Source organism: Podarcis erhardii (assembly GCF_964252035.2).
Source record: "Podarcis erhardii genome assembly, chromosome: 17".
Classification (NCBI taxonomy): domain Eukaryota; kingdom Metazoa; phylum Chordata; class Lepidosauria; order Squamata; family Lacertidae; genus Podarcis; species Podarcis erhardii.
The window spans coordinates 2,478,041-2,505,792 of NC_138515.1; the positions used below are offsets into that span (position 1 = coordinate 2,478,041).

Genomic DNA, 27,752 nt, shown 5'->3' on the forward strand with positions numbered 1-27,752 from the left:
CCACTACCGAGAAGGCCCTCTGCCTGGTTCCCTGTAACTTGGCCTCTCGCAGTGAGGGAACCGCCAGAAGGTGCCTGGCACACTCCTGGAACTAATAAAATGTTTGCTAATAGTTGTGTAGGAAAATGGTAATGCGTACTATTGGCACTAATTAAAAATGTTTACTAGTAGGATAAGATAGTAGTAGTACATCTATTAGTACATCTAGTATGTTATCTGCAAACCTTGAGTTGCAATCTGGAGAAAAGGTAGAAACAACAACATACTACTGAGGCTAAGTATGTTAAAATGGTAGGGTAGGATGGTAGCAGTACAATACATCTATTACCATACTACTGAAGTTAATAAAGGTTTAGTAGTAGCGTAGTAAACAGACTTAGCCTTTGTAGTATGTCATCTGCTGTAGAAAACATAACAGTAACAGAGAGTAGCAACTGAAGGAGATGACTGGATGACTACAAAGAATCATAGAATTTTAGAGTTGTAAGGGACCAGGAGGGTCATCTAGACCAACCCCCTGCAATGCAGGAATCCTCTGCCCAAAGTGGTGCTTGAACCTAGGACCCTGAGTTCCTCCACCGCCAAGGAGCCGTACTTACTGCAAGCCATGCCTAGTGGTCAGTCCCTGGCCTCTTTGCCCATCTGCCTTTCTGACGTTTCTCTCCTGTGTTAAATAATAACATTATATCTGATAGCAGGCTCTCTAGAGGTGGGTGACTGGAAAAATGGACGACGTGGAGGTGGCGGGCCAGATTCTGCCTGGGCATGGGTAGGCAACCTAAGGCCCGTGGGCCGGATCCAGCCCAATCGCCTTCTAAATCTGGCCCGGGGACCGTCCAGGAATCAGCGTGTTTTTACATGAGTAGAATGTGTCCTTTTATTTAAAATGCACCTCTGGGTTATTTGTGGGGCATAGGAATTCGTTCGCGTCCCCCCCCCCATATGGTCCCCAAGGTCTGAGGGACGGTGGACCGGCCCCCTGCTGACCAAGTTTGCTGCCCGCTGCCTTAAGGGGCGCGGAGCAGGGGCGTCTGAAAGGGCAGGAGGTTGGAAGAGAGCGGAGAGATGCTCTCTCTGGCGGGAAAGGAATCGACGAGGGAGATGCGGGACCGAGGGGGCTGTGCCCGGGGGGGGGGGGGCAACGAAGCGCGGCCGAGACCGGGCGAGGCAGCAGGGCGGGCCGGCCCCGGCGGGCCGCTGGGCACCGGCGCGCCAAGAGCGACTGGGGCGGGCTCGGAGTCGCCTCCCCTCGCCTCGCCCCCTCCCCGAAGTCATCCATATTTATCAGGCGGCGGCGGCGGCGGCGGCGGCGCGTCCCCCTCCCCTCCCTCTGGTACTCGGAGCGAAGGAGCGAGGCAGAGCAGAGCGGACGGCGGACCAGCGCGCGCGCTTCTCCGGGAGGGGACCCCGGCTGACCCCCAGCGAAGCGGGGCAAGCCGACCTCCCAGCACCGCCCCCCCCACGCCATGCCCCCCGGGGGTTGAATGGGGCGCAGCGAGCGGAGGGCACCCCCAGCCTCCCTGCCCAGGGCTATGCCAGGGTGGTGGGGGGGCCGGGAGAGCGAGCGCCCCGCGCCCCCCACCTGTAGGGTCCCCATGAGCTGACCCTCCTCCCGAATTGCCAGCCGCCCCCCCCCGGTGCCGCCCCCTCCCGCGGCCTCGCCATGGGATGTAACATGTGTGTGGTGGAGAAGCCTGAGGAACAATATAGGGTCATGCTGCAGGTAAGGGGGACCTCGCGGCGGGGGGGGGGGGAGAAAGGGGGCGGGAAAGGAGAAGAGTTGGGGGTGGGGGGTGACCGGCGGGAAGCCCTTCTGGGAGTGGAGGGGAATGGGGTTGGCTGCATATGGGGTGGGGCGGGGCGGGGGCGAGAAGGGGTTGCCTATGGGGGCGCGTTTGTGGTACTTGTGGGGATGAAAAGGGGGCTGGGGCTCCGGGGGGTTGTCTGGGGACAAGGAAGGCTCGGCAAGGCTGTCGAGAGTTTCCAGGGGTTCCTGGATGGGGTGGGGTTCGGTGGGGCGCGGTGGGGTGACTGTCCTGGACGTGAGGAAGAGCCCTTTGAATGTAAGGGAGGAGAAGGGGTGGGGAATGAGGGGGGGGCACTGGGGAAAGAGAAGGCGGCCTGGAATTATTGGAGGGGGGCACATCAGGGGAGGAATCCCTGATTTTCTGGGGAGGAGGTTCTGTGGCATTGGAGGGGGGTGATGCTGCAGTGGGGGAGGGGAGCAGGTAGGGGGAGGTTGCCTAGCAACTGGTCCTTCTCCAACTCTCTCCCCCCCCCCATTTTCCCATGCCACACAGTGCCTGAAATAATGGGGAGGGGGCTTGTGCGAAAGAGAAGAAAGAGGAATTGGGGGGAATGGCAAAGGGCCGCTGAGGTGGAAGCAAAGGATGGGGAAGGGTCTGAGAGGGAATGGGACAGACTCACATGAGGGAGGCATTCATTCACCACCAGCCCCAGTCCCCCCCCCCCCATCCATCCATCCATCCATCCATTCATCTCCACTCACTTTCCATCCCTCAGTCCTTGTATGGTTCTGCATCTGCTTAACCCGCCTGCCCTTTCTCTGCCTGTTCAGGTATCTATTTTCAGACTCTCTCCCTTCTTTTTGTCTGTGTCAGCCCCTGTTCATTCATATCTTTCTTTTCTGCTCACTCTCTCCCCCATCTCCCCTCTCTGCCCATTTATATGTTCCATCCCTCCTGGTCTCCCCCTCCCCTCCCCAGATTACAGGTACAAAGGCACCTTCCCACATCTCCAACTTGGTCCTGTCAGATCTCTTGGTTGGGACTCTGGGACTCAGGGCAACAGAGAAAGGCTTGAGGGAGAATGAAGGTGGTGTGTCTAGGCTCAGGAGCAGCCAACATGGTGCCCCCCAGATGCAATCAATCTCTCCCTCTTTCTGTGTGCCTGGGCATCAGTATATTTGCCAGTGTGCATTGTACTGGCTATTGGACATAAATGTAGGTTTACATGTTCTTGTTTGCACAGTAAAGAGACAGTATATTTTCTTTTTGGCTTGCTTTTTAAATCTCTTCCCTTGGCGTTTATTCATAGAAAGGCAGTGTACAAGTGGCAAATAAGCCTGCCATGTGTAGTGAGAGAAATGACCCCAAAGTTATGGTTTATGCTGTATAGGTTCTAATAACATCTTCGCCTACTATCCTGACACCCCTCCTACTTATATATATATATATAGGCAATGGCATGTATATCTGCATATTCAGTAATACATATATTTACATACACAGAGAAAGCATGCATGTTTGGGTCTTCTAGACAACGGTGTAATATTGTAAATGAGTCTTTCAGATATTGCAAATGGGTTGTTGGGAACAGGTGTGTTGTTTTTTTTAAGTACCAGATTTCTGGACCAAAGTGGGGAGGGAATTACCAGCTGGCATTTTGATGACAAAGACATCATGGAGACATTGTGGAGAAAATGCATGCACGAGGAGCCCCCATCCCACACTAAACATCCATCTCTGGAAACACCCATCTTTCCTTTGGGCTGTTACTTGAACACGGCAACCAGTAATCTAGCAAAGAGGATCCTGTTGTGTTGACTAAGGAAAATGGGAGGTGTTTGCCTTCAAAGTTTCCTCTTCTTTTGAGCCATGTCAAATAAGTGCCTTCTTTTTGCCCTGGCAGACTTTGTATTTAGTCTACCTGTGTGCAAAGTCTACTTTGAAGGGATGTGTATGTTCTTTCATAATTCCAGTTCAGTTTTTAATAGTGGGAACCAGATTTCCTTCCAATAGGGAAGGTCAGACTAGCTAATGGTCTCATTATAATATTTTAAAGCAGGGATAAGGAACCTCTGGCCCTCCAGATGTTGCTGGACAACATCTTCTGTAATCCCTGATCCCTGGGCATCCTGGCTGAGGCTGATGGAAGTTTAACAATATCTGGAGGACCACAGGTTCCACCCCTCCGTTTTACAGAGAAGGGCCAATATTGTTATGAACTAAGCTTTTGGTTCCAAAACGTACTTATTATCTGACTGAGATAACCGGAAGCCATTCCTTTCTTTGTCTCTTTATAACAAAACTAACTAAGTGTGCATCACTATGTAAGAGGAATGGGGAGACGCTGAGCCTTGTCACATGAGAGGTGCACAGGGGTTCTTGCTGTTTCCCACCCCATCTAACTTCCTCAGAAGCCCTGTCTTTCAGGCTGAGTTTCTACAAGTGGAGGGGCAGGGACAGACCTGAAGAACTGAGGCTTCTACTGCTCCTCTGCTTTGCATTGCCTCATCTCTTGGTCACTTTGGAGAATGGCCAGGGGCCATTTATTTACCTACCTATCCTGCCCTTTATCACAAGTGATTCCAATACTAGCTACAATAATCTCTCTCTTGTCCAGTTTAAATGGTTTTGATTTTTCTTTGGTATGTATGCTAATTCTTCCAAGCTAAGCTATAAGCATAGTTATTAAAATTTATCAATAGCATTTAAAGATTCATTTTGGAAATGAGGCTCTAGATAAAAATTTCTGCCATCAGGAACCTTTTCAGAAAACCTTTGCTGATTCATATTCTTATGGCTTCACTTACTAGAGTTTGCTTACATATTCAGTCTAGTGCACAGGAAATCAAGGAAGCTCAAAAGTAGAAATGCATTGACTAGACAGATTTTTGCTTATTTAGACAAGCAAATTTTAGAAAGTTGAAGGATTTTTTTGGGGGGGGGGTTGCTCCTGGCTGTGGGTGATCAGAAATAATATGTGGGTGATCAGAAATAATAAATAACAAGTTTCATGGAGAGCCAAGTAATAAGTTCTGAAATACAATATTAGCGTTAAATTGTGAATTAATATTGGCTGTTTTTTAAGGGTTGCTTCACACATTCTCATTTTAATGAAGACACTTTACCTATAGTAGCATATGCCATAGGTAATGGGTCAATTTCTCGCAGACACTTAATTTATCACTTATAGATGAAACTTCCAAAGATCACCAAGTAACACATCCAGGGATACGTCCAAGAACTTCATTGTGAAATATTCTTACGATTATGAGGAATTTCTAATGTCAAGTGACATTTGCCAGTTTTTATAACTTTCCATACTGTGTATGAGTAGAATATTCTTAAAGCTTTACAACTCTATCTTTGCCTTGTGAGGGAAGTGGTTGTTGTTCCTGTTTGACAAATGAGGGACAAAGGCTGTAGGATAGTGAGTAACTTACTCATGGCAAAGACAAATCTGGAACGCAGGTTTTCCAGGTTCACCCTGGGCTCTGACAGCAGGCAAAATGCTTCTTACACTTTGGAGTCCTGGGATTTGGGAATTGTTCCTATCAAGTTCATAGGTAATTTGTTCTCAAAGTGCTAAGAGTGATCTGTGGGGCCATTGCGAAGGGGTGTGTTTTGAGTCCCTCCCTGCCTGGGTTGATTCCACAGTGCCTGTTCACCACCTGCTAACAGCAGCATCAAGTGTAAGACTTCACATGCATGTCTGAGCAATTACAAACCAACTAACGCAGCCATGGAGCTTTCATAGCACCTTGTACACACGGCTTTTTCAGTGGAGCCAATTCACGTAGTTGTCTGAGTCACGAAACATTGAGTAATCAAGTGGCGAGCCGCCAATGGACATACAAACAGGAGAACTGACTTCTGGTTTCCACCCACATTCCAGGGGTTGATGAAATAGAACTGTGATCTTCTCAGGCTCCTCCCAATCAATACAGGACATCACAGGGGAACCTGTGGCCTGCCAGGTGTTGTTGGACTCCCATCAGCCCAAGACAACATGACCCATGGCCAGAGATTATGGGAGTTGTAATCTAACAACACCTGGAAGGCTGTTGGTTAGTTAATTCTGACCTTATTGATACTCCCTAGTTATAACCAGTGCTTTTTTTCCAATGCTTTTTTCCAGGGGGTTCTCAAGGTTACCGGCATCTCTTGTTGTTGTTGTTGCTGTTGTTGTTAAAAGTGTGGCACTTACTGTAACAACTGCATGGTCAGTACTGGCACCTATTTTTTCTAGGAAAAAAGCACTGGTTATAACAGACACGGGGGTGGGAGTGGGCTGTGGATCCATATTTCTCATTGGTTGATGGTGGCTACCTACTGGCCAGCAGGGCTACCCTGTTTTATCTACTTTTGCTCTATGTTACCTTCCTTGTGCATCTTTAAAGCACACAATATGATTTTCTTGTGCTTCTTGCCCTCAGATCCAGGATGTGTGAGCTTCAGTAGCTTACTTAACTTGGGAGTTTATAGCCACAAGATGATGGCCAGGTAGCTTTACAGCACTGGATTTGGGGTGGTACCAGCGGTTCTGCCGCACAGGATGCTGAACTGAGAGGGTTAATAATAATAATAATAATAATAATAATAATAATACCAAAATCAAAATCATACGGGTACCTACTGAGAAGAGCCATAAAAAGCAACTGTACCAAAAGGAATTATTGTGAAAATAACTAATTTTGTACAAACTTTGTCCTCACCTGGGGCACCATGTTACCAAAGTCTACCCCTGATGGCTTTTTAAAAAGGAGGCTTTTAAAAACAGGTTATTAGAAGAGAGGCCTAGCAAATGGTTATTAGCTATGATAGCGAAATGTTCAGTCAGTATATTTTTGAATGCCAGGCATCAATGAGCGATGTTGCTTTCACACTCTGCTTTTGAGTTTTTCAGAGGCATTAGCTTAGCTCCATTTGAAGACTCAGATAAGCCTCCTGTCACCATTCTGACCCCAGGAGACTCACTAGGACAACTTTTGTCTAGTATGATGGTTGTCTGTCTCTGGTGAAGGAATTTTTGCAAATACAAGGCTGACTGGTGATGTATTTTCCACAAAGGGCATACATATTGGTACTTGTGGCTTAAGAGTGTCATGATCTGAGTAGAGGATTTAACTGCTTTATTGAGGATGTCACAGAGAACTTCTCTGAAGTTGTTGCATAAAGAGATGTGATAGAGAAATGCCTGGTGCACGGGTTCTCTGAGAAACTCAGTTGGATGAACACCTCATACAAAAAGACCAAAGACAACAATGAAATCACATGCAAACTAGGTTAGACACAAAAGACCAAGCACACCTGTAGAAATGCACGCAAAGCAGGTGAGATATAAACCTAGTGACATAAATACAGTATATGCCTTGTCTAAATTTGAATAGTTACATAATCAGTGCCAGACACAAAGAGAAATGGACAAAACAGGGCATAGCTCCTTTTATCAGAAGTCGATGGGTTGAAAATAGAACCATAAAAGTGTGTAAACACTGTTCCTCTTGCAATACTGGCTAAACTCTTCTGTGTCTCTCTGTGTGTACACATACACACATTGCTCACACCAAATAATTACTTTTCCAGACAGTTCCTTTGCAGACACTTTCTGTATGGACACCCACACACCAAGACCAGACAAAAACAGAGATCTAAATATAACACACAAACACACACCCCAATAGTAGTTACACATGCAAACAATGCCATATGTCCACAAAGTCACAACTGCTATGATTCCTGAGATTTCATAGGTGCTACTCACATACAGGGTTACATTTCTACACTCCAGACCCAACCACATTTCACACAAAAATAATTAAACACCTTTTCACCACCACCCCTCGCTTGCACGCTCTCTGCTGCAGTGGGACAAGGCTGCGCATTCTAACGCTGGTCACTAGCCAGAGATTCTTGCAGAAAGGGGACTGGGGGAGCTTTTGGTCAGAGCTAGGAGGAATCATAAAATATAAGAAGCGCCCAAGGCTTCAGAGAATACATTAGAGAAAAGGCTCTCCAGGAGGCTTATAGAGTCGGGATCTGGAGGGAGGGGGAGAGGCGGGGAGAGTTGCTGGAAAGGCAGTTTGGGAAAGATGAAGAAGAAAAGAAACACACAAAGGGAAGCTGTGGGAACCATCTGCTGAAGGCCTGAGGCTGGATCTCATTCCAGACCTGCCTGCAGGAATGTGATTAGCATTTGTTATAAATTCCTGCAGGGTCTTCCTGAGGCAGAGTCCCTCCCCAAACCACCAGTCTAGGGTCTTCCTTCCAAGCTTTTAAACATGCAGCCTCATTTCTCCACCTTCTAGCCCTTTGGATTCCTCATCATCAGTTTACTGTGCCCGCCCCCCCTTCTCAGTTATTTTCCACTCCGGCCCAAAGCTCTCCCTCTCCAGTTCTGGGGGATGACCCTCCATTTGAAGAGGCAATCCATCTGCTGTCCTGGTGGCTCCCCCCACCCCATATTTCATAGTGGAAGAGGAAATGGGAATTAATGATACCCTTGACTTTGAGGAGAGGGAGTGGGGAGGAGATTTTCTCGGCTTTTGATCCCCTTTCCCCATATTTTCCTTCTCCCCAGCTGCAGATGCCTGTATCAATCACTCTAGTTTCCATGGCAACTGCAGCTGCAGTGATGGAGAAAGAGAGGGAGACGCACACAAGACTGTGCAGCAAAAGGCAACACAATACACAGAACTGCTCTGCACATTGTATGAGGGCACACACTGTACAATGACGCACCTACAGATGCATCAACCCATGACGCATAATGAAGTGGTGGTTGTGTAGGTTCCCACAATAACTACAGTCTGTTGAGTTACGTGTTGAGTTACGTGCATTGTGCATACAGGAAACTGGGCGTGTTGTCATGGACCTTTGGCGAGACAAAATGGACCCCAAACTGCCAGGGTTTGGATTAGGTAAGAGTTTGACAGCCAGTATCAGATACTACCTAGTCCGGGGACAACCTGAATGACTTTATTTCCCCTTCAGGTTTCCATCTGGAAAAGAGGAGTGATAAAATGGAGATTAAATAAATGTTTGAATGAGGGGTAGTGGAACATTTCATGATCCTTATGTACTGATACTTGAGAGCATCAGGGATGTCTTGGGTATTTGCTTGTGCTGAGGCAAATCACACAACTGTACAAGGGTGGTTTTTTTCTTCGGGTCTTTAATTATGTATCAGAAATTCAGCAGGTGAAATATTTCCTAAGCTTTAGACAGAAATGTTCAGAAATGATACACTGACTGAATTTCTTCTTATCTTGCTGCTGTTAAGAACTTAGACACAATTCCATAAATTTAAAAAGCTGGCAAGTATATCTAAAAGCATAGGTGATCCACTGTGCCATAGCCTTAGGGTTGCTCATGCTATTGCCACAATTATTCTATGAGCTGAAGTACTTGGGCTTAGCTACATAATCAGCTAACCTGGGATAGCAACCCTCTACTTTGTTTTGGCCTCTAACTTGCTTCTATAATTGGGGGCAAATCAGCAACTGAAGTGAGGTTAAAGGCAAGGATCAAGTCAAGGGCTCTGGAATCTGTTCCACCAGGCATGCAAATGCTGAACAGAGTATAGAGTTCTCCGCAGACAAAATTTAACTGAGTGGTCCAAGATAGCAGGGATTCAAGTCCAAAATGCACCCTGGCATTCTTTGTCTATGTGTAAACAGAGACTTCTGCCTCAGGGGATAATAATAACCCTGTGACAACCTTTGAAGCAATCTCTGAATGTGTAAGCAAGTCCCTTATCTTATTTTACTGCCACTGCTGTAATGGCTTTTTTACATGATCAGTTATCCTGTGACAACATCCCCTGAAACAGACTCCAATTTGTTTACATGCTCATGAGGCTGACAGTCAGTAACCCCTGGCACGATTGGGGCCCGTTGCCTCATCGCATGTCCTGGAACAAAGCAGTTGTGTAAACCAGCAGTTTCAGCCTTCAAAAAGGCCCTCCCTGTGCACACACCTATCCTATAGGGTGGACAGATGGAAAGGAACACAGAGTTCCTCCTGCTGCACCTTTAATAGATGTGCAGAAGAGGGAAATTTAGCAGGTATGACTTCCATCTTCCATTTTGTATAAAGGTGCAGGATCATTCTTCTCCTCTCTTCCATCTGGCCACCCTAGGTGATGGAGCCCTGAAGTCATGGAGCAGACCAGGGGTAGCCTGCTGTGATCACCAATAGTCAGCATGGATTTCTGAAAAATAAGTCATGTCAGACTAACCTGATCTCGTTTTTTGACAGAATTACAAGCCTGGTAGATGAAGGGAACGCAGTGGATGTAGCCTACCTTGATTTCAGCAAGGCATTTGACAAGGTGCCCCATGATATTCTTGTAAAGAAGCTGGTAAAATGCGGCCTTGACTATGCTACCACTCAGTGGATTTGTAACTGGCTGACTGACCGAACCCAAAGGGTGCTCATCAATGGTTCCTCTTCATCCTGGAGAAGAGTGACTAGTGGGGTGCCACAGGGTTCTGTCTTGGGCCCAGTCTTATTCAACATCTTTATCAACGACTTGGATGATGGACTCAAGGGCATCCTGATCAAATTTGCAGATGACACCAAACTGGGAGGGGTGGCTAACACCCCAGAGGACAGGATCACACTTCAAAACGACCGTGACAGATTAGAGAACTGGGCCAAAACTAACAAGATGAATTTTAATAGGGAGAAATGTAAAGTATTGCACTTGGGCAAAAAAAATGAGAGGCACAAATACAAGATGGGTGACACCTGGCTTGAGAGCAGTACATGTGAAAAGGATCTAGGCGTCTTGGTTGACCACAAACTTGACATGAGCCAACAGTGTGACGCGGCAGCTAAAAAAGCCAATGCAATTCTGGGCTGCATCAATAGGAGTATAGCATCTAGATCAAGGGAAGTAATAGTGCCACTGTATTCTGCTCTGGTCAGACCTCACCTGGAGTACTGTGTCCGGTTCTGGGCACCACAGTTCAAGAAGGACACTGACAAACTGGAACGTGTCCAGAGGAGGGCAACCAAAATGGTCAAAGGCCTGGAAATGATGCCTTATGAGGAACGGCTAAAGGAGCTGGGTATGTTTAGCCTGGAGAAGAGGAGGTTAAGGGGTGATATGATAGCCATGTTCAAATATATAAAAGGATGTCACATAGAGGAGGGAGAAAGGTTGTTTTCTGCTGCTCCAGAGAAGCGGACACGGAGCAATGGTTCCAAACTACAAGAAAAAAGATTCCACCTAAACATTAGGAGGAACATCCTGACAGTGAGAGCTGTTCGACAGTGGAATTTCCTGCCAAGGAGTGTGGTGGAGTCTCCTTCTTTGGAGGTCTTTAAGCAGAGGCTTGACGACCATATGTCAGGAGTACTCTGATGGCGTTTCCTGCTTGGCAGGGGGTTGGACTCGATGGCCCTTGTGGTCTCTTCCAACTCTATGATTCTATGATTCTATGATTCTAGCCAACATGGTGCCCTCCAGATACTGTTGGACTGCACCCTCCCACAATCTCTGGCCATGCTGGCGGAGGGGGATGGCAGTTTGGAGCACATCAGCATCTGGAGGGCACCACATTGGGAATCCCTGGTGTAGAGACTGTATCATTTTAAACTGTGTGTGTGTTGGGGAGTCCTTTTTTCCATATTCCCTCCATCTGGTGGGTGGAATCCTCCCCACCCTCTCGCCTATCCCCTGCAGCACATCAGGGAGAAGAATTGTGTCCCAGTCTGCTCCTGCCTCGATTAGTTTTCCATTTGTATGGAATTTCTTAGAGGGGAGTCTTTGAAATTTTGGTGTGCCGCTCCCCACTGTGCTTGAAATCATTTACATTGGTACAAGTCATTCTCCTACTTCAGGATTTTGATACCTTATTCTTACTTTGTACATATTGGCCAGGCTCAGATGGCTTGAAACAAATTCATGGAGGACTGATTGATTTATCTGCAAAGATTTATAGACCGTCTAATCCTAAAACTCTGTAAATGGTGTACACAAGTGCTGTATCAGTGATTGTCCACTGTGATTGCTAAACAGAAGCTCCATGAAAGAGCCGCACCAGTGGTACAAATCTCAGGTTCAGTCCCTGCAAATAGGGCTGGGAATAGCCCTGGAGAGACGCTTCCTGTCAGTGCAGACAATACTGAGTGGTCTGACTTGGTATAGGGCAGCTGCCTATGTTTCTGTCCATCTGAATACCAGTTGGTGGTAAACAAAGGAGCAGGTTTTCCCCAAGATGGCCTGCTGTTCGGCTCCAGCTAGGCTTCCAGCCAGATTTTGTGGCAGAATTTCCTTGCCATTTTTTTTTTATCTCAGCACTTGGCTCTTGGTCCTTACTAGGTTTTAGGCCTGGTTTGGTACCAGAATAGAAAAACAGGTACCTTTAAATGGCCCAAAGTGTTCAGGGAGGAGGTGTGGCAGGACAAAATATGTAATTCCTTAGGTGGGTAAACTCATATTGAGTAGGCAAGTGTCACTCCTGTTAGATCAATCTTGAGGTTGCTTTTGCTGCCACAGACTTACAGGTAGTGTTAGAAACTCAGATATATAAGCTAATCGCCAAATGGCACGTTAAACAAAGGCTGTGGTTGCCACAACAGAATGTTTAGGAGCCATCTTTTTTTACAATGAAATTTTTTATTATTATTACTATTCATTTTGTTTATATACACCTTTATATTTTAAAGAGAAAAATATCAAAGTGCTTTACAACAAATTAAAATATCAAATAAAGGAATCCAGAATAAAACAAATTTAAGCTTCAAGGAAGATATTTCAGATCCTTCTCCAAGAGACATTTTGCTTTCCCCATATTTATTTATTTACCTACCTACCTAATTTATATAGCTGCCCCATAGCAGAAATACCCTAGGAAGCCAGTTTGGAGTAGTGGTTAGAGTGCCAGACTAGGACCTGGGAGACCAGGGTTCAAATCCCCACTCAGTCCTGAAGCTCACTGGGTGACCTTGGTCCAGTCACAGCCTCTGAACCTTCCTCACAGGGTCGTTGTAGGGATTAACCAAGGTGGGGGGTGAACCATGTACTCCTTGGAGAAAAAGGTGAAAAAGGTCAGATATAAATGCAAGAAATATGCTCTTCCGCTTATCTGCTTAAGAAAGCTGGAGAGGCCAGTCAGGTGGAGATGTCAGATCTCCACATGGTCACAACTGGACCTCTGCCAGTAGCAAAGCACACCTGACACTGCTTACAGGGCTATCCCTCTGGAACCCCTGAGGTTAGTGATGACAGAGGAACCTTGCCAGAAGAGAAGTTGGCAGTCCTAGACATGAGTAGTAGGTCTGTCATATTTTCTGGAAGCACCCTGTGCCCTTAACAGCTGCATGGTAGACAACAATTATTCAAGTTTAAAACTGGCCATTGTCTGGCATGAGAAGAGTGTGGCTTGGATCACTGAATGATTGAGTAGGCAAACAAAATAGTTGTCGTTGTTTTAAGTATAGGATTTGGAGTGTATCACAAGGAAAAGAGGTGCGTTGATGGAGTTCTAATTGAACCCTTTCCCTACAAGATTTTTATGTGCAAAAAATGGTGTTTATTTATTTTGCTGAAAGAGTATTCACTCAGATGAATCCCCAGCTGCGGTCATAAGTGGTTGTGGTGTAACTCACACAGATTTTCCATTTCAGTGAGAACTAGGCCTACCTCAGAGGGTTGTGGTGTCAGGACAAAATGAAATAGCTTTCTATAAGCTGCACTGAGCTTCTCTGTGGAAGAGTTAGACAGAGAAATAGTGTGACTTAAGATCAGTGCACCTGGCAACTAGGATGCCACTGGTTCATAATATCCCTGGGGTGCCCTTGTTTTTGGTGGTTCTCTCCAGAATGATTGGAAACTCCCAATAAGGAGTTCATTCATTTCGTGTGTGTCTTTGCTGGTAACCAGTCCTTATGCCAGCAGTCAGCCAGGTTGGCCACTGGCTCTCATCCCTGGTGGCTGTCCACCATTTAAGTAACCCAAAATGTAATGCCTATAGATCTGTCGTCCAGGTAGGACTATACAGTACCTGCCCTGACTGGTAGTGGACATTCCAGTACTATGCCAAGGGTCCCTCAAAGTCTGGTACTAGCCCTGATAGTAATTATGCATAGGAAACAAAATCCTGATGGACAACCAAAGTATATTTTACGTGAATGAGAGGTCACTGGTCACCAATGGCTTCAAGTTACAAGAAAGGAGATGCCGACTAAACACCAGCAGTTTGGCAGTGAAGCAGACTCCCTCAGGAGGTTGTGGACTCTCCTCCACTGGTGATTTTTAAGCAGAGGTTGGTTGGCCATCTGTCAGGGATGCTTTGGTTGAGATTCCTGCATTACAGGGGGTTGGACTAGATGACCCTCAGGGTCCCTTCTAGCTCTACAATACTATGTTTCTATGAAATAGGGTGTGTGGGTGTGTGTCTAAAACTGCATGATCTCTCTCTCTCTCTCTGTGTGTGTGTGTGTGGGTGGGTGGGTGTGTGTGAGAGAGAGAGAGAGAGTTTTCAAGCAATAAGGAGTTATAAAGGCCACAAGGCATTTCTCTTTTATCCTTATATTTAAAATAATTAAAGTACTTGTTGCTAGAATCTCTTTATCACAGCATGTTTGCACTAAGCCCCTTGACATTCTACTTGTTTTTCCCCACTAGCTGAATGGCTGGACCACCCATAATTTGCCATGTTGAAAGGTGGCAATGCTACTGTCAGCTGGGAGAAGGGAACTCATGTTGGTGCCGTTCTTGCCATTAGAAGGAAGCAGGTGCCCCAGGCAACAGAACTTTGGGTATATATGCAGGGCAGCAATATCAGGTGGACCTGCCATTCTCTTCTGTCAGAGGATGGAGCTGTGTGTGAGCGCCAGCCATGTAGCCTGTCCTCAGTTATATGCAGCGGAGGATGCCCTCCTGTTTCCACTTTTGAAGCAGGTTTCCACCGTTGGCTTCTGTGGGTTGAATGGGGATGTGCTGACTGGTCTTCAAGCAGCAAAATGTCTTGGGCAAACCTGGTCTGAATGGGTTTGTGAAAGATTGAAACTGCTTAGGAGGAGGGGGGGGAATCAGCTCTAAGCAAGCATTGCCAGGATGGGATGTGGGGAGATGTGGAGGCCTTCCCTGCAGGAGGGATTGTTTGTTACAGTGTGGTCAGCTGTGGAGGAGTGAGCTGCAGGTTACACATGGCATATAGGATGGTGCGGGTACTTTTTGAATGCTCAGATTTCTTGAAGAAAAGGCAGCGAGCCAAAACCTTGAGCAGATGCAGAACCCAACATGAGTGCATCTCTTACACATCCCTTAGGAGGGAAGGGAACCACTCCAGGAATAATGTTATCTGAGGGGGCGGGTTGGAGTTCTCAGTGGACTGGTGAAAAGAAGCACCAGACTTTGGACCTACAAGGCTCTATCGGTCTGTCTGTCTGTCTGTCTGTCTGTTTCCCTGTCTGTTTCCTCCTTTCCTCTATAGGTCAATGGTCGGGAGTTGTCCCGTCTCTCACAGGAGCAAACCCTCGAAGCCCTGCGGTGCTCCAAAGAGCCTCTGGTCATCCAGGTGTTGCGGCGCAGCCCTCGCAGCCGGGGTGGTGCCAGTGAAGGAGCTGCCCCCCAGGGGGACCCCACAACGTTGGTGGACAGCGGAACTCAGACAGACATCACCTTTGAACACCTACTAGGGCTAAGCAGGATGCACCCCCCAAGCCCCCCAGCTGTGACTTTGGAACCTTATGGGCTGCCTGATCTGTGAGTGCTCCCCCAAGCAAAACCTTCCCCATTGCATTCGCTCTCCATGCCCTTCCATCAGTTATAGCCCCATGGTCCCCTCCTACTACTCTGTCTTATTAGAGCTGCCAGTTTTTAAACTAGTCTTTGTAGTTGTGTATTTTAAAGCAGCTCAATATGTAGAACTTAGCAGCACTGAGATAAACTCAGCTCTGTCCTCTCCTCCATGTTTTTCAACATCTATATGAAGCTGCTGGAAGAGATCATCAGGGGGTTTGGGCCAGGTGTTCACCAGTACAGTGGTGCCCCGCAAGACGAATGCCTCGCAAGACGAAAAACTCACTAGACGAAAGAGTTTTCCGTCTTTTGAGGTGCTTCGCAAGACAAATTTCCCTATGGGCTTGCTTCGCAAGACGAAACGTCGGGTGAGTTCTTGTGAGTTTTTTCCCTTTCCCCACCCCCTTTTTCTAAGCCACTAAACCGCTAATAGTGGTAATCCGCTAAGCCGCTAATAGCCGTGCTTCGCAAGACGAAAAAACCGCAAGACGAAGAGACTCGCGGAACGGATTAATTTCGTCTTGCGAGGCACCACTGTATGTGGATGACACTCAGCTCTACCTAACTTTTAAATTGGAACCAGTGAAAGCAGTGAATGTCCTGTGTGAGTGTCTGGAAGCAGTTGAAGGATAGATGGCGGCTAACAGATTGAGGTTGAATCCTGACAAACAGAAGTACTGTTTTTTGGGGACGGGGTGGGCGGGTGTGGAGGACTCCCTGGTCCTGAATGGGGTAACTATGCCCCTGAAGGACCAGGTGCGCAGCCTGGGAGTCATTTTGGACTCACAGCTGTCCATGGAGGTGCAGGTCCATTCTGTGTCCAGGGCAGCTGCTTACCAGCGCCATCTGGTACGCAGGCTGAGACCCTACCTGCCCGCAGACTATCTTGACAGAGTGGTACATGCCCTGGTTCTTCCCCACTTGGACTACAGCAATGCGTTCTACATGGGGCTACCTTTGAAGGTGACTCAGAAACTACAACTAATCAGAATGAAGCAGCAAGACTGGTGACTGGAAGTGGCCACTGGGACCATATAACACTAGTCCTAAAGGATCTTCACTGGCTCCCAGTACGTTACTGAGCACAATTCAAAGTGTTGGTGCTGACCTTTAAAGCCCTAAATGGCCTTGGCCCTGTATACCTGAAGGAGCATCTCCACCCCCATAGTTCAGCTTGGACACTGAAGTCCTCCTCTGAGGGTCTTCTGCTGGTTCCCTCACTGCAAGAAGCGAAGTTACAGCAAACCAGTCATAAGGCCTTCTTGATAGTGGTGCCCTCACTGTGGAACACCCTCCCTTCAGATGTCAAGGAGATACATAACTTTTAGAAGACATCTGAAGGTAGCCCTGTATTGGGAAGTTTTATATATGCTGTAAGCAGCCTAGAGTGCCTGGGAAAACCCAGCCAGATGGGTGGGGAATTAACAACAACAAAAACAACACCTGAACGCCTATAAATGTCTTCACAAGAGCAGGCCAGCCCATTTTCCTGATCAGCTGGCAACCCTGTTCACTCTCAAATGATGTGTCTGTTTTCCCAGCATCAGGGCTGTGGAGCCGTCACAGCTGCTCTTGGCTTCTTGAGTTCACTTTTCCTATATTATGCAGCCTGGCTAAAAAGCACATGCATGTACAAATGAAATTCTCTCACCCCTGAGTTAACCACGGCCACCAAACCTCATGTTTCAAGGTCCCAGGATCAAGTTTTCACATTAGTTTGCATGTGCTGAATGTTCATGTGCAGACATTGCTCTGGGAGTTTTCTAAGGGTAACGGTGCTCCTGAGTGGCAAATGGATGCTTCACCTAACTGCTTTATGCCTTTCCTTGTTCACAGCCCCTCAATTGGGCATGAATATTATGACCCTGTGGAATTCATGGAAGGAGGTGCCCCAGAGACTGAGCGGGCAGAGGAGCTGGAATATGAGGTGAGAATGTGATGAAGCTGAAAAAGGCAGTCTCTGGGTTTATATCAACAGATCAGGAAGCAGGGCCTGGCCCCTGCCAATTAGGCAGAGCGAGGCAAACCATGTCAAGTGGACCATTCTGGGTACCATTAAATGACAGCACATTGCTCAGTTATTTAATGTGGTGCTGTGTTTCTACAAGACATTCAGTCTCAGGCTGGCCGCACAGAGCTGCAAGGTTGGGCATTGGCAAGGTTGCCAAGGCTGGCAAAGAGCCTGCCACCCTAGAGACTGCCATTCTCAACTTTGCATACATAGAAGAGGTTTTAGCTGGCAAATCTCACTTCCTCCAGGCTAACCCCAAAGTTGCCTTGCGCAAGGGACCCCCAAATCCCAGAGCAGGTATTTTCCACAACATATTGCCTTCCAGTGAGGAGACTGGTGGCACTGTGGAAAACACTGGGGTGGCCGGTGCTTTGCTTGTTTGATTCTCATTGCTTCATATCTCCAGTGAGCCCTGTTTCATCCCTCTTAGGTCAGGTCCCCATGAGCATTTGCTTCCATTTAATAACCACTTTCTGCGAGTTCAGTCCTATGTTGTCAAGAGGCAGCTTGGAGTGCGGAAAGAGCTGAAGTATGGTCTCCTGAGTGCCACCAGGATTGTAACCAAAAGGGGACCAGTGACAAACAACAGGGGGCCTCAGCATACTCAGGAGAATCTGAAAATTTGTTAAAAGTACAAAGAAGTTTTAAAAATCAATTCTAAGGGGGCAATTCCACAGCCCAAAGAGGACTGTGCATACTCAGTAAGCACAATAATAACTGGAAAAGAAAAACAGAATCAGGGGAGGAAATGGAATGCCCTGCTTGGGGGAAATGGCTGATTGGAACCCTGAACAGGAGCACTCCTGCTCTGGAGGAAGAAGACACTGCAACAGTTTGTCACCAGCCCCCCTTGTTCTCCTTATCCTTAAGGGTTTTGCTCATATAGGGGCTGCACCCACACTCTTCCTGGAATAAGCTTGATCTATGATGGGCATCGTTCACACATTCATTCTTGACATTAATGATGAGCATGCAGGTGTGAACTGATCCTAAGGTGGTTACAGATGGTTCCACTTTGAGTGTCGCTCAACTACCAAGCAGTATATAAATTTAAATAATGGTAACAATGACCCTTGTAGAAGATCTTGGCACTATTTACCTTTGACTGCAAACCTAGGAAAGGATGGGAAAGTTAAGTAGGGCCGATTCAGAGAGACTAAAGGGACAGTTTAGCTATGATTTTCTACCTGGGCTGACTGAATGAAGCATTAAAATGTACTTGAGAAGGTCTGTTGAAACGAACCTTCTTCTCCTGCCTTGGCTGAGGGCTTGCAACCGTGTGTGACTTTGCCTGGTGCTTTCTCTATCCCACAGGAGGTGGAGCTGTACAAATCCAGTCACCGGGACAAGCTGGGCCTGATGGTTTGTTACCGAACTGATGATGAGGACGATGTAGGCATCTACGTTGGAGAGGTGGGGGAGGGGGCAACTCTTCGTGGGGTGCGATGTGTGGCCTGGGGAGGCAGAGGCAGGCAAGTGGCGAGAGGAAGCTGCTGTCAAGCTTTATGAAGCCATGGAGAGTAAGGAGCTCCAGGTTTCATTGCTGCTGCAGCAGCAGGAGCAAAAAATAAGCCTGTATGAGAGAGGGAGGGAGGGAGATTTCTTTGGGATTGGGTTAAACCAAGGATGGGGAACCTTGCTCACCTCCTGTCTATTGGCCGTGCTGGCTGGGTGCTGCTCAGGGTCCCCGTGCATCAGCTTTACATTTTACCGTATTTTTCGCTCTATAAGACACACCAGACCATAAGACGCACCTAGTTTTTGGAGGAGGAAAACAAGGGGGGGAGGGAATTCTGAATCCCAGAAGCCAGAACAGCAAGAGGGATCTGGCTTCTGGGATAGCCTCTTGCTGTTCTGGCCTCTGGGATAGCTGCTCACAGCCTCTCCCAGGCAGCGGGATGAAGGCTCCCCCTGCCCAGGAGAGGCTGCGCAAGGATCCCGCTTGCTGTTCTGGCTTCTGGTTTAGCCGCGCGCATCCTCTCCCGGGCAACGGGAGGAAGGCTCCCCCAAGAGCCGCACTCCCTTTAAAGAGCGCGTGGAGCGTGTGTGCGGCTCTTGGGGGCTTTTCCCTGAGGAAAAGCCCCCAAGAGCCACACACACACTCCACGCGGCTCTTTAAAGGGAGCGCTGAGCAGAGCCTCCCGCCTGCATTCGCTCCATAAGATGCACACACATTTCCCCTTACTTTTTAGGAGGGGAAAAGAGCGTCTTATAGAGCGAAAAATACGGTAACAGCCATGCATGTTCATTGCATTCATACAATCAGCATTGCCTCTACTTTGCCCCCAAAGTCAAGATTCCAGGAGCATGCTTTTGAATATAACCAGGAGTGCTACCACGCCACCACATAGTATGATCTTAAATTACTACAAACCACTGGCCCTAGTAAGTGTGGTGTTAGCTGCATATGCCCAAGGAACATTAGGGGCTACTGTGTGGGGAATATCCCAGGGGGCATCTTTGGTACTCTGGGCTCAAAGCACAGCTGAATTTATAGCTATTGTGAAAAGAGTTGGAAGCAGGGAAAACAGAATGCACCAAGTTATCACCACAGAAAGCCAGAGGTAGACTGTGCCATCTGGAAAACCCTGCTTAGCTGAAGATGTCAACTTAAGACATTTTCATCAACTGCTCCCTAAAGCTATCAGTGCATCCTGTCAAGGAGCTCTTCAGTAATTAATGGAACTGTTTCTCCTATCTGTTGGTGCAGTTGTGAATAATTTTTTTAGGCAGGCATGGAATTTGCAAGACACCTGACTCTAAATCGTTTAGGTATTGCATTTTTATTCTAGCACCCATCCATCCCTCAACCCTCTGTTTACCCTCACAACAATCCTAGCTGGTGATTGGGCTGAGAGAGGGTATGACTGGCTCAAGACCACCCGATGAGTGTCGTGGAACACTGAGGGATTTGAACAAGTGTATCCTTGCTATACCAGTGTGCAGCTGGCAAGGCAGCCCTTTAGAAAAGAGCAACTTCTGGAGATCAACTAGCATTAGATGGAGAGTTAATTTCCATACTGTTCCATATCCTATGCTGCATTGCCTAGTGCTGTGGTACACACTCAGGAGAAACAGGCCTTATGCACATACTTCTTCCAGGTCTTAAGATGTAAGAGAGCAAAGCAGAATCAAGTTCAAGCTTGCGTCTAAGGGAAGGGATTTTAGGTCTGGTGTGTGCTACCGTTATGATGATGGACAGGGGTCCTGGGTTCCCTGTTCAGCATTCAAAGATTAGTAGGTTCTTAGCAGGCTGGAAGACAAACTAGGAAGGAGCATACTTAAGTTCACCTCCTGATGCTCATTTAATTTTTCTTACGCCAGGTAAATCCTAACAGCATTGCTGCCAAGGATGGGCGAATCCGGGAAGGAGATCGCATAATCCAGGTGAATCCTGTGGGCGACTGTGGTGGGTGTTAAGAAGGATAATTTAATGCACAAATTTAAACTTGCCCTTCTATACATTTCCTCCAATCCTAGATAAATGGCATGGAGGTACAAAACCGGGAGGAGGCTGTAGCAATTCTCACCCAGGAGGAGCGGACAAATATTTCTCTGCTGCTGGCTAGGCCTGAGACTGAGGTGAGAGGTCTTTAGATGCATGACAAAGCAGAAGGTGAATGGAGTAGGGCCAAAGCTCAGTAGCAGAGCACAAGGCTTGCATGCAGAAGGCACCACGTTTAATCTCTGGCATGTTCAGGTAGGGCAAGGAGAGACTGGGGCAAGTTATCTGAGTCTGTGTAAGGCAACCTCCTCTGGTTCCAGAGTCAGAGGATGGGGAGATAGGCTGCTGGATCAAACCTCAGCTGTTGAAACCTGTCACGTAAGAAAGAAACTTGCAGCTGTTTAATGTGTTTCAGGGAACAGGTGCATTTGAGTGTCTCTCTGCTTGCTTGTTATGGAGCTGCATGGAAGTAGGCTGTCTCCTGCCAATGTCCCTTGCAGGCCGGGGCGTGGAGAGAGAGGCTCAAAGGGACTGGCATATTTATTGTTTGACTTGTCTGACGCTGAGAAGGAGTGTGAGCTGCTGGTGAGCCTTGCCTACTCTTATTTAGGGGTGCTTGTGAAATCCTCCCTATCTGAATTTCTCACTCTTGATTTTAAAATTATGAATAAGCTGCCCTTGTTTCCAGAGCAGCAGTGATACATTAGCAACCCATTCTTCTCCTTTTAACACATACACACTATATCTGGACTTGGGTCATATGCCTGTATGTCCACAATTGGCTGCAGTTTTAGTTGCTTTCTCCCTTTTACAACTGCACATTGGTTTTAAATCACAGCACAAAATAATCCTTGTGCAATCAAATCAGGATTCATTTTTGTACTGATTTATACTAATAGTGTATTTAGGTGCTGGTCCATGTTGGCAATTCTGTGGAGATATGCATTGAAAACTCTGGCAAACTGATCGTGTGCCAATTCCAAACATAATTTTATAATTTTTAAAAAATTAAAGCAGAAAGCAAGTAGGCAGATCCAAACTAAGGACAGAGGCAACCCAGGTAATAATATTGGAATATATATATTGGGAGCTGCTGCTCTCCTCTAGCAGGCAAAAGTGGATGGCTACAGAATAATCAAGCCATGTCTGATTTCAAACAGCCGGTGCTTCGGCTGTCAACCAGTACAGGGATGGATTGACATTTATGCAGCAGCAGCAGCAGCTCCTCCTCAGCAAGTCCGTTTCCATAAGCCCCCCAAGCCCCTGCCCTGGTGAAAGAAGGTGGGCTCCCTTTATATCTCATTTAGTTTGTATTACTCAAGCCTATATTTAAAACTTCAAACTGAGGATGGAGCAACATGTTGCAAGGCAAACACATAGGATCCTGAACCTTGTTTGTTAGCCTTGTGAATTAGTGGGTGAAGGATAGTTTCAGCGGCCACTCTTTCCTCCTGCCCATTCCCCCCCTAGGCATTTTGGGTGGTATCCAACTGCCATGTCCCATCAGGGCAAGGATTTCTGCTTCTACAACCCGCCCAACCCCTGTGCACACCCCTCCCAAAATCTGTTCCAAAGGGTTGGGGGAACTCCTAGAACAGATTTTGGGGGGCTTGAGGGAAGAAGGGGATCATTTCCCACAGTGCAAGCAGAAATCCTTGTGCCGATGAAATGAGACACTTGCCATTACATTTAATTCCACCCTTCATTTATCCTTCATTTATATTTTTATCCAGTCTTTCCACCAGGGATGGACTTTGGTCATCTTTGGTGTTATGGCACCCTGAATTTGGCAGTCCCAGATCACTCTTCTCAGTTAGGGAACTTCTTAATTTATACGATCTGAAGAAAAAACAGAGTATATCTTCTCAATTTTGTGTCCCCTTGGCTCAGCGCCCTGTGGGACAGAACCGCCCGCACCACCCTAAATCTGGTGTTGCTTCCACCAAGGAGCTCACAGCAAGATATGTATATGGCTCTTTCCCCCCCCCCCCCCACCTCCATTTTGCAATTGCAACAACTCTGGATGGTAGGTTAGGCTGAGAGCCAGGGGCTGGCCCAAGGATTTGAATGTGGATCTCATTGATTCCAGAGTTACCCAAAAAGCACACGCTTTGTAAAACGCATTTGATTTCACTCCCTTACTGACATATTGCACTTGTTTTGGAAATAAAAAGTTCATAGTGTGTTAATTTGATGCAAGGACACTTGGTTGGGGCTCATTGAAGCCGGGCCAGGGATGGGGAACCTGGGGCCCTCCATAGGTTGCTGGCCTACATCTCCCATCATCCCTGACCATTGGCCCTGCTGGCTGGGGCTGATGGGTGTTCAGCAACATCTGGAGGGCAACCAAGTCTCCAGCCCTGGGCGAGGCAGTGGAATTCCCAGCCATGTTCACTGTTGTTCTCTTCACCCTTCCAGTTGTCCAAGCGTTGGAAGGACAGTGACCGTGAGGATTTCCTGGATGACTTCGGCTCTGAACATGAAGCCGGAACAAAGCCCCGGCGACTCCTTTCTCCACCAGACCAGCAGGTGTGTGGTCTAGAAGGGGAAGTGGCGGGTAGTCAGCAGTTTGCTCTGAAAAGCAGTTGGGGTGGAGAACCAAGAGTTCTCTCCTGGGGAACTTTCTGGGGACCAGAGGCAAAAGCAGATGGAGCAACGGATGAGACTTTCATCTTTGTAGAGAAGGCTAAACTCCAAACCCACGAAAGCCAGAGGTTTCTATACATCCCCCACAAAACTCCCCAACCTCCATCCAGGCAGGCAAGAGGCATCATCACCCCTCAAAGAGATTTTCCAGCCTGGGAAAGGCACTAAAGGAGGGTTCAGAGCAGGGCCAGAGAGGAGGGCACCCCAGGGAGAGGGGTGTGGCCTGAGGAGCGTCCCAAGGGAAGAATAGAGAGGAGGCCTGGGGACCAGATTTAGCTTCTAAGCATGCAGTTCCCCTCCCCCACACTAGGATATTGTGTGTGTTGCAGGATTTTGAGACACAAGAAGCAGCAAAGGGTTAACTCTGGGGTACATTGTATTACCTGATAGGGAGTGACTTAGGGTGGGATCATGTACAGATAGAATGTCTAGAAAAAAAATTCATCATGTGCATTAAAGGATAAGCTCACTTTCAACCGATGGGGAAGCTGCTCTAGGCAGAGTCAGACCTTTGGTCCTCCTAGTTCACGATTGTGATGGGGAAGTTGCCCGCCAGACGCAAAGCACACCATATCCCATGGAGCTACAGCCCTGACTACTGCAAATCCCAGCTGACTCAACCTGGAATGGTCATGGGGGTGCTTAGATTGGCTGCCAAACTTTCATTTCAAAGGTTTGCAATATGATGCGACGCCTTTGCTTCCACTTGGCAGGAAGGTAGAAGCCTGTACTTTCACTTGGTTTGGTAGTCTCCCTGCTCCCGTCTCTGAGCAGCAACAGATCTCTCAGTTTCATAGAATCATAGAATCATAGAGTTGGAAGAGACCACAAGGGCCATCGAGTCCAACCCCCTGCCAAGCAGGAAACACCATCAGAGCACTCCTGACATATGGTTGTCAAGCCTCTGCTTAAAGACCTCCAAAGAAGGAGACTCCACCACACTCCTTGGCAGCAAATTCCACTGTCGAACAGCTCTTACTGTCAGGAAGTTCTTCCTAATGTTTAGGTGGAATCTTCTTTCTTGTAGTTTGGAACCATTGCTCCGTGTCCGCTTCTCTGGAGCAGCAGAAAACAACCTTTCTCCCTTCTCTGTGTGACATCCTTTTATATATTTGAACATGGCTATCATATCACCCCTTAACCTCCTCTTCTCCAGGCTAAACATGCCCAGCTCCCTTAGCCGTTCCTCATAAGGCATCGTTTCCAGGCCCTTGACCATTTTGGTTGCTCTCCTCTGGACACGTTCCAGTTTGTCAGTGTCCTTCTTGAACTGTGGTGCCCAGAACTGGACACAGTACTCCAGGTGAGGTCTGACCAGAGCAGAATACAGTGGCACTATTACTTCCCTTGATCTAGATGCAATACTCCTATTGATGCAGCCCAGAATTGCATTGGCTTTTTTAGCTGTTTATTATTATTAGTTTTTAGCTGTTGTTTTTTTTAGTTTATTATGCACTTGAGTTACTCACTTCCATTTCTCTATATCTCAGCTTACGCATTACTGCATAGGTCAAGATCTACCTGCATGTTGCTGGATGAACCGCAGTAGACTAGCAACAATTTCTAACTCCAGGTTGTTTCGCAATGACTTCAATGAAAGGCTGCCCTGTCCCTGACTCACAGACACTTGATTAGGTTAGGATCCCTGCTGTGTTGCAACTTATACAGTGGCCATCCCAGTGTATAATAGGGTGCAGGAGGGAATGGGTTTCACACACATACCCCTCAGGCAGCATTTCATCCTTGCACCTGTAGAAGCTTCCTTGCCAATCAGGGGTCTGTCTATGAGTCACACAAAGGTGTCATGTAGGAAATTGTGAGCCAGAAGCCTGGCATAAGGTGGTGTTCATGCTTTTTTCTCTGAATGGTCCCCTCTCCTTCCTTCTCCATAGAATGAACCCTTACAAGAAAAGCCTCCTGGAGACCCGGCCACTCCTCTGACCAACAGCCAGGAGCTGGACAGTGGTGTTGGCCGCACTGATGAAAGCACTCGCAACGAGGAGAGCTCTGAACATGACCTCCTGGGAGATGAAGCACCTAGTGCTGCCAACACCCCGGGAACCCTGCGCAAATTTGGGCCTAGCCTGCAGCCCCGCGACTTCCACTACAGCATGGACTCTCTGCTGGCAGGGGAGCCACCTAGCGCCGTGGGCACCGACATGATGCCGGGGCTTACTGACGAAGAGTACGAGCGCTACCGTGAGCTGCTGGAGCTAAAGTGCCACCTGGAGAACGGCAACGAGCCAGGCCTGGTGAGTGCTGCGCTGGATGTTAACCGCAACGAGGTGGCCCTCCTGGAGGAGGAGCTCCGCCACCTGGAGTTCAAGTGCCGCAACATCCTGCGAGCCCAGAAGATGCAGCAGCTGCGCGAGCGCTGCATGAAGGCCTGGCTGCTAGAGGAGGAAGGGCTGTATACCTTGGAAGGTGAACCGAAGAAACACGAGTTGTCCGACATCACCGAACTGCCAGAACGCTCCGATAAGGACAGCACCAGTGCCTACAACACCGGGGAGAGTTGCCGAAGCACCCCCTTGCTGGAGAGCCCCCTGCGCCGCCTGGCAGAGCCCCCCAACCTCAACCGGACTGCCCCACCTTCGCCGCCCCAGCCCAAATTCCGGCGTGAAGAGCGGGTGCGGCGCAGCCCCAAGGCAGGCGGGGAAGGCAGCCCGTACTTGGGGCGGCGGCAGCGGGAGGAGCCGCCCGCTCCCATCAGCCCAATGAGCTTAGCCAGCATATGCAAGGACTCTCTAGGGGCCAAAGGAGAGCCCCGCATGGAGTGGAAAGTGAAGGTGCGCAGCGATGGCACGCGCTACGTGGCCAAGAGGCCAGTGAGGGACCGGCTGCTCAAAGCCAGGGCCATGAAGATCCGCGAGGAGCGCAGCGGCATGACGACGGACGACGACGCCGTCAGCGAGATGAAGATGGGACGGTACTGGAGCAAGGAGGAGCGGAAGCAGCACCTGATCCGCGCCCGGGAGCAGCGGAAGCGCCGCGAGTTCATGATGCAGAGCCGGCTGGACTGCTTGAGGGAGCGAGAAGGCAGCGAAGCCCGGGGAGTGTCTGGCGAGGTCAACATCCTGGCCCTGAGTCACCGCAAAACCATGAAGAAACGGAGCCGGCGCATCCTGGACAACTGGATAACCATCCAGGAGATGCTGGCGCATGGCACTCGCTCAGCAGACGGGCGCAGGGTTTACAACCCACTGCTGTCTGTCACCACGGTTTGAGCGCATTGGGAGGAGCAACAGAAGGAGTTGCGGTGATGTTCTCCTTCCCTCCGGCTTTGCTGGAGAAAGATGACTAGATGGGCCAATCCTTTCCTCTGTTATCAGGAAGCTTGCTCTTTGAACACACCAAGGAATCGTTCGCCGTTTGCTGCCAGAGCTCCGTTGGGCTCTTTGAACCAAATTTCGAGGGGACAGGAAGCCCAGAGTCCCTTGCAGCCTTAAGAACCAGAGGGCAAGAGGGGCCATAGCCCCGATCCTGCATCCACCAGGAGCTTGCTGTAGAGAGGTCTGTCCCCATCCTGACGCACAGATTACCTGTATGGAAGGTGATTGTGCAGGGAAGCTCACTCACCTGACCCTTCCTGAGAGCTTTTAGCAGCTTATCCCCAGCACATCACATTTGGAAGCACAAGGATTCAGCTGTGTTCCTCTCTGTGCAGTACGCGGAGCACAAGGAAAGTGAGGAGGCTCACCCTGTCCGTACTGGCCAAGGCCAATGAAGGCACTCCTCACCCCCTCCCCTTGGGATATTGTGACATCTTTCTTTTCTCTTTTTCTTTCTCTCTCTCTTTTCTCTTTTGTGGTCGTGGATCTCAATTCCTTTTTCATTTCTCTATTTAAATGGAAGCTTGGGCCCTGGCGGCTCATCCCACAAGCAACTGACAGTCCTCTTCCTGCATTTTCTGTCACCTGCTTACCCCGCCCCACCTGCCCCATGGAGAGGGGCTCTAGCTTAGTGGGGGGAGGGGGGAGAGACTGTGGAGCAGAGAGCTTGTGGTAAAACCCTGTATCCAAGGCTGAACTTGCATTGTTACAATAAAAAGAAAACTTTTTACTCATTTCAAAAAACCGTACAAAACCGTTTCACGGGGGCTTTATTTTTGAAGCTTAGTGGTATAGAACACCAGAAAACAGCAAATCC

General features: G+C 48.2%; 1 protein-coding gene across 2 annotated transcripts; it reads left to right on the plus strand.

Moving 5' to 3' along the window:
- Nucleotides 1–1,373: 1,373 nt before the first annotated feature.
- On the plus strand, nt 1,374–27,689 carry PDZD4 (PDZ domain containing 4). 2 transcript variants are annotated; one of them, XM_081844530.1, is made up of 8 exons: nt 1,374–1,723; nt 15,194–15,465; nt 17,338–17,428; nt 18,827–18,904; nt 20,837–20,899; nt 20,993–21,094; nt 23,376–23,486; nt 25,496–27,689. In XM_081844530.1, exons 1-8 carry the CDS (start codon nt 1,664–1,666, stop codon nt 26,828–26,830), a joined length of 2,112 nt encoding a protein of 703 aa, XP_081700656.1. In that variant the 5' UTR covers nt 1,374–1,663; the 3' UTR covers nt 26,831–27,689. The 2 variants fall into 2 exon arrangements, with proteins under 2 accessions (XP_081700656.1, XP_081700655.1); XM_081844529.1 differs by having other exon boundaries at nt 1,375–1,723; nt 18,827–18,925.
- The last annotated feature ends 63 nt before the right edge of the window (nt 27,690–27,752 follow it).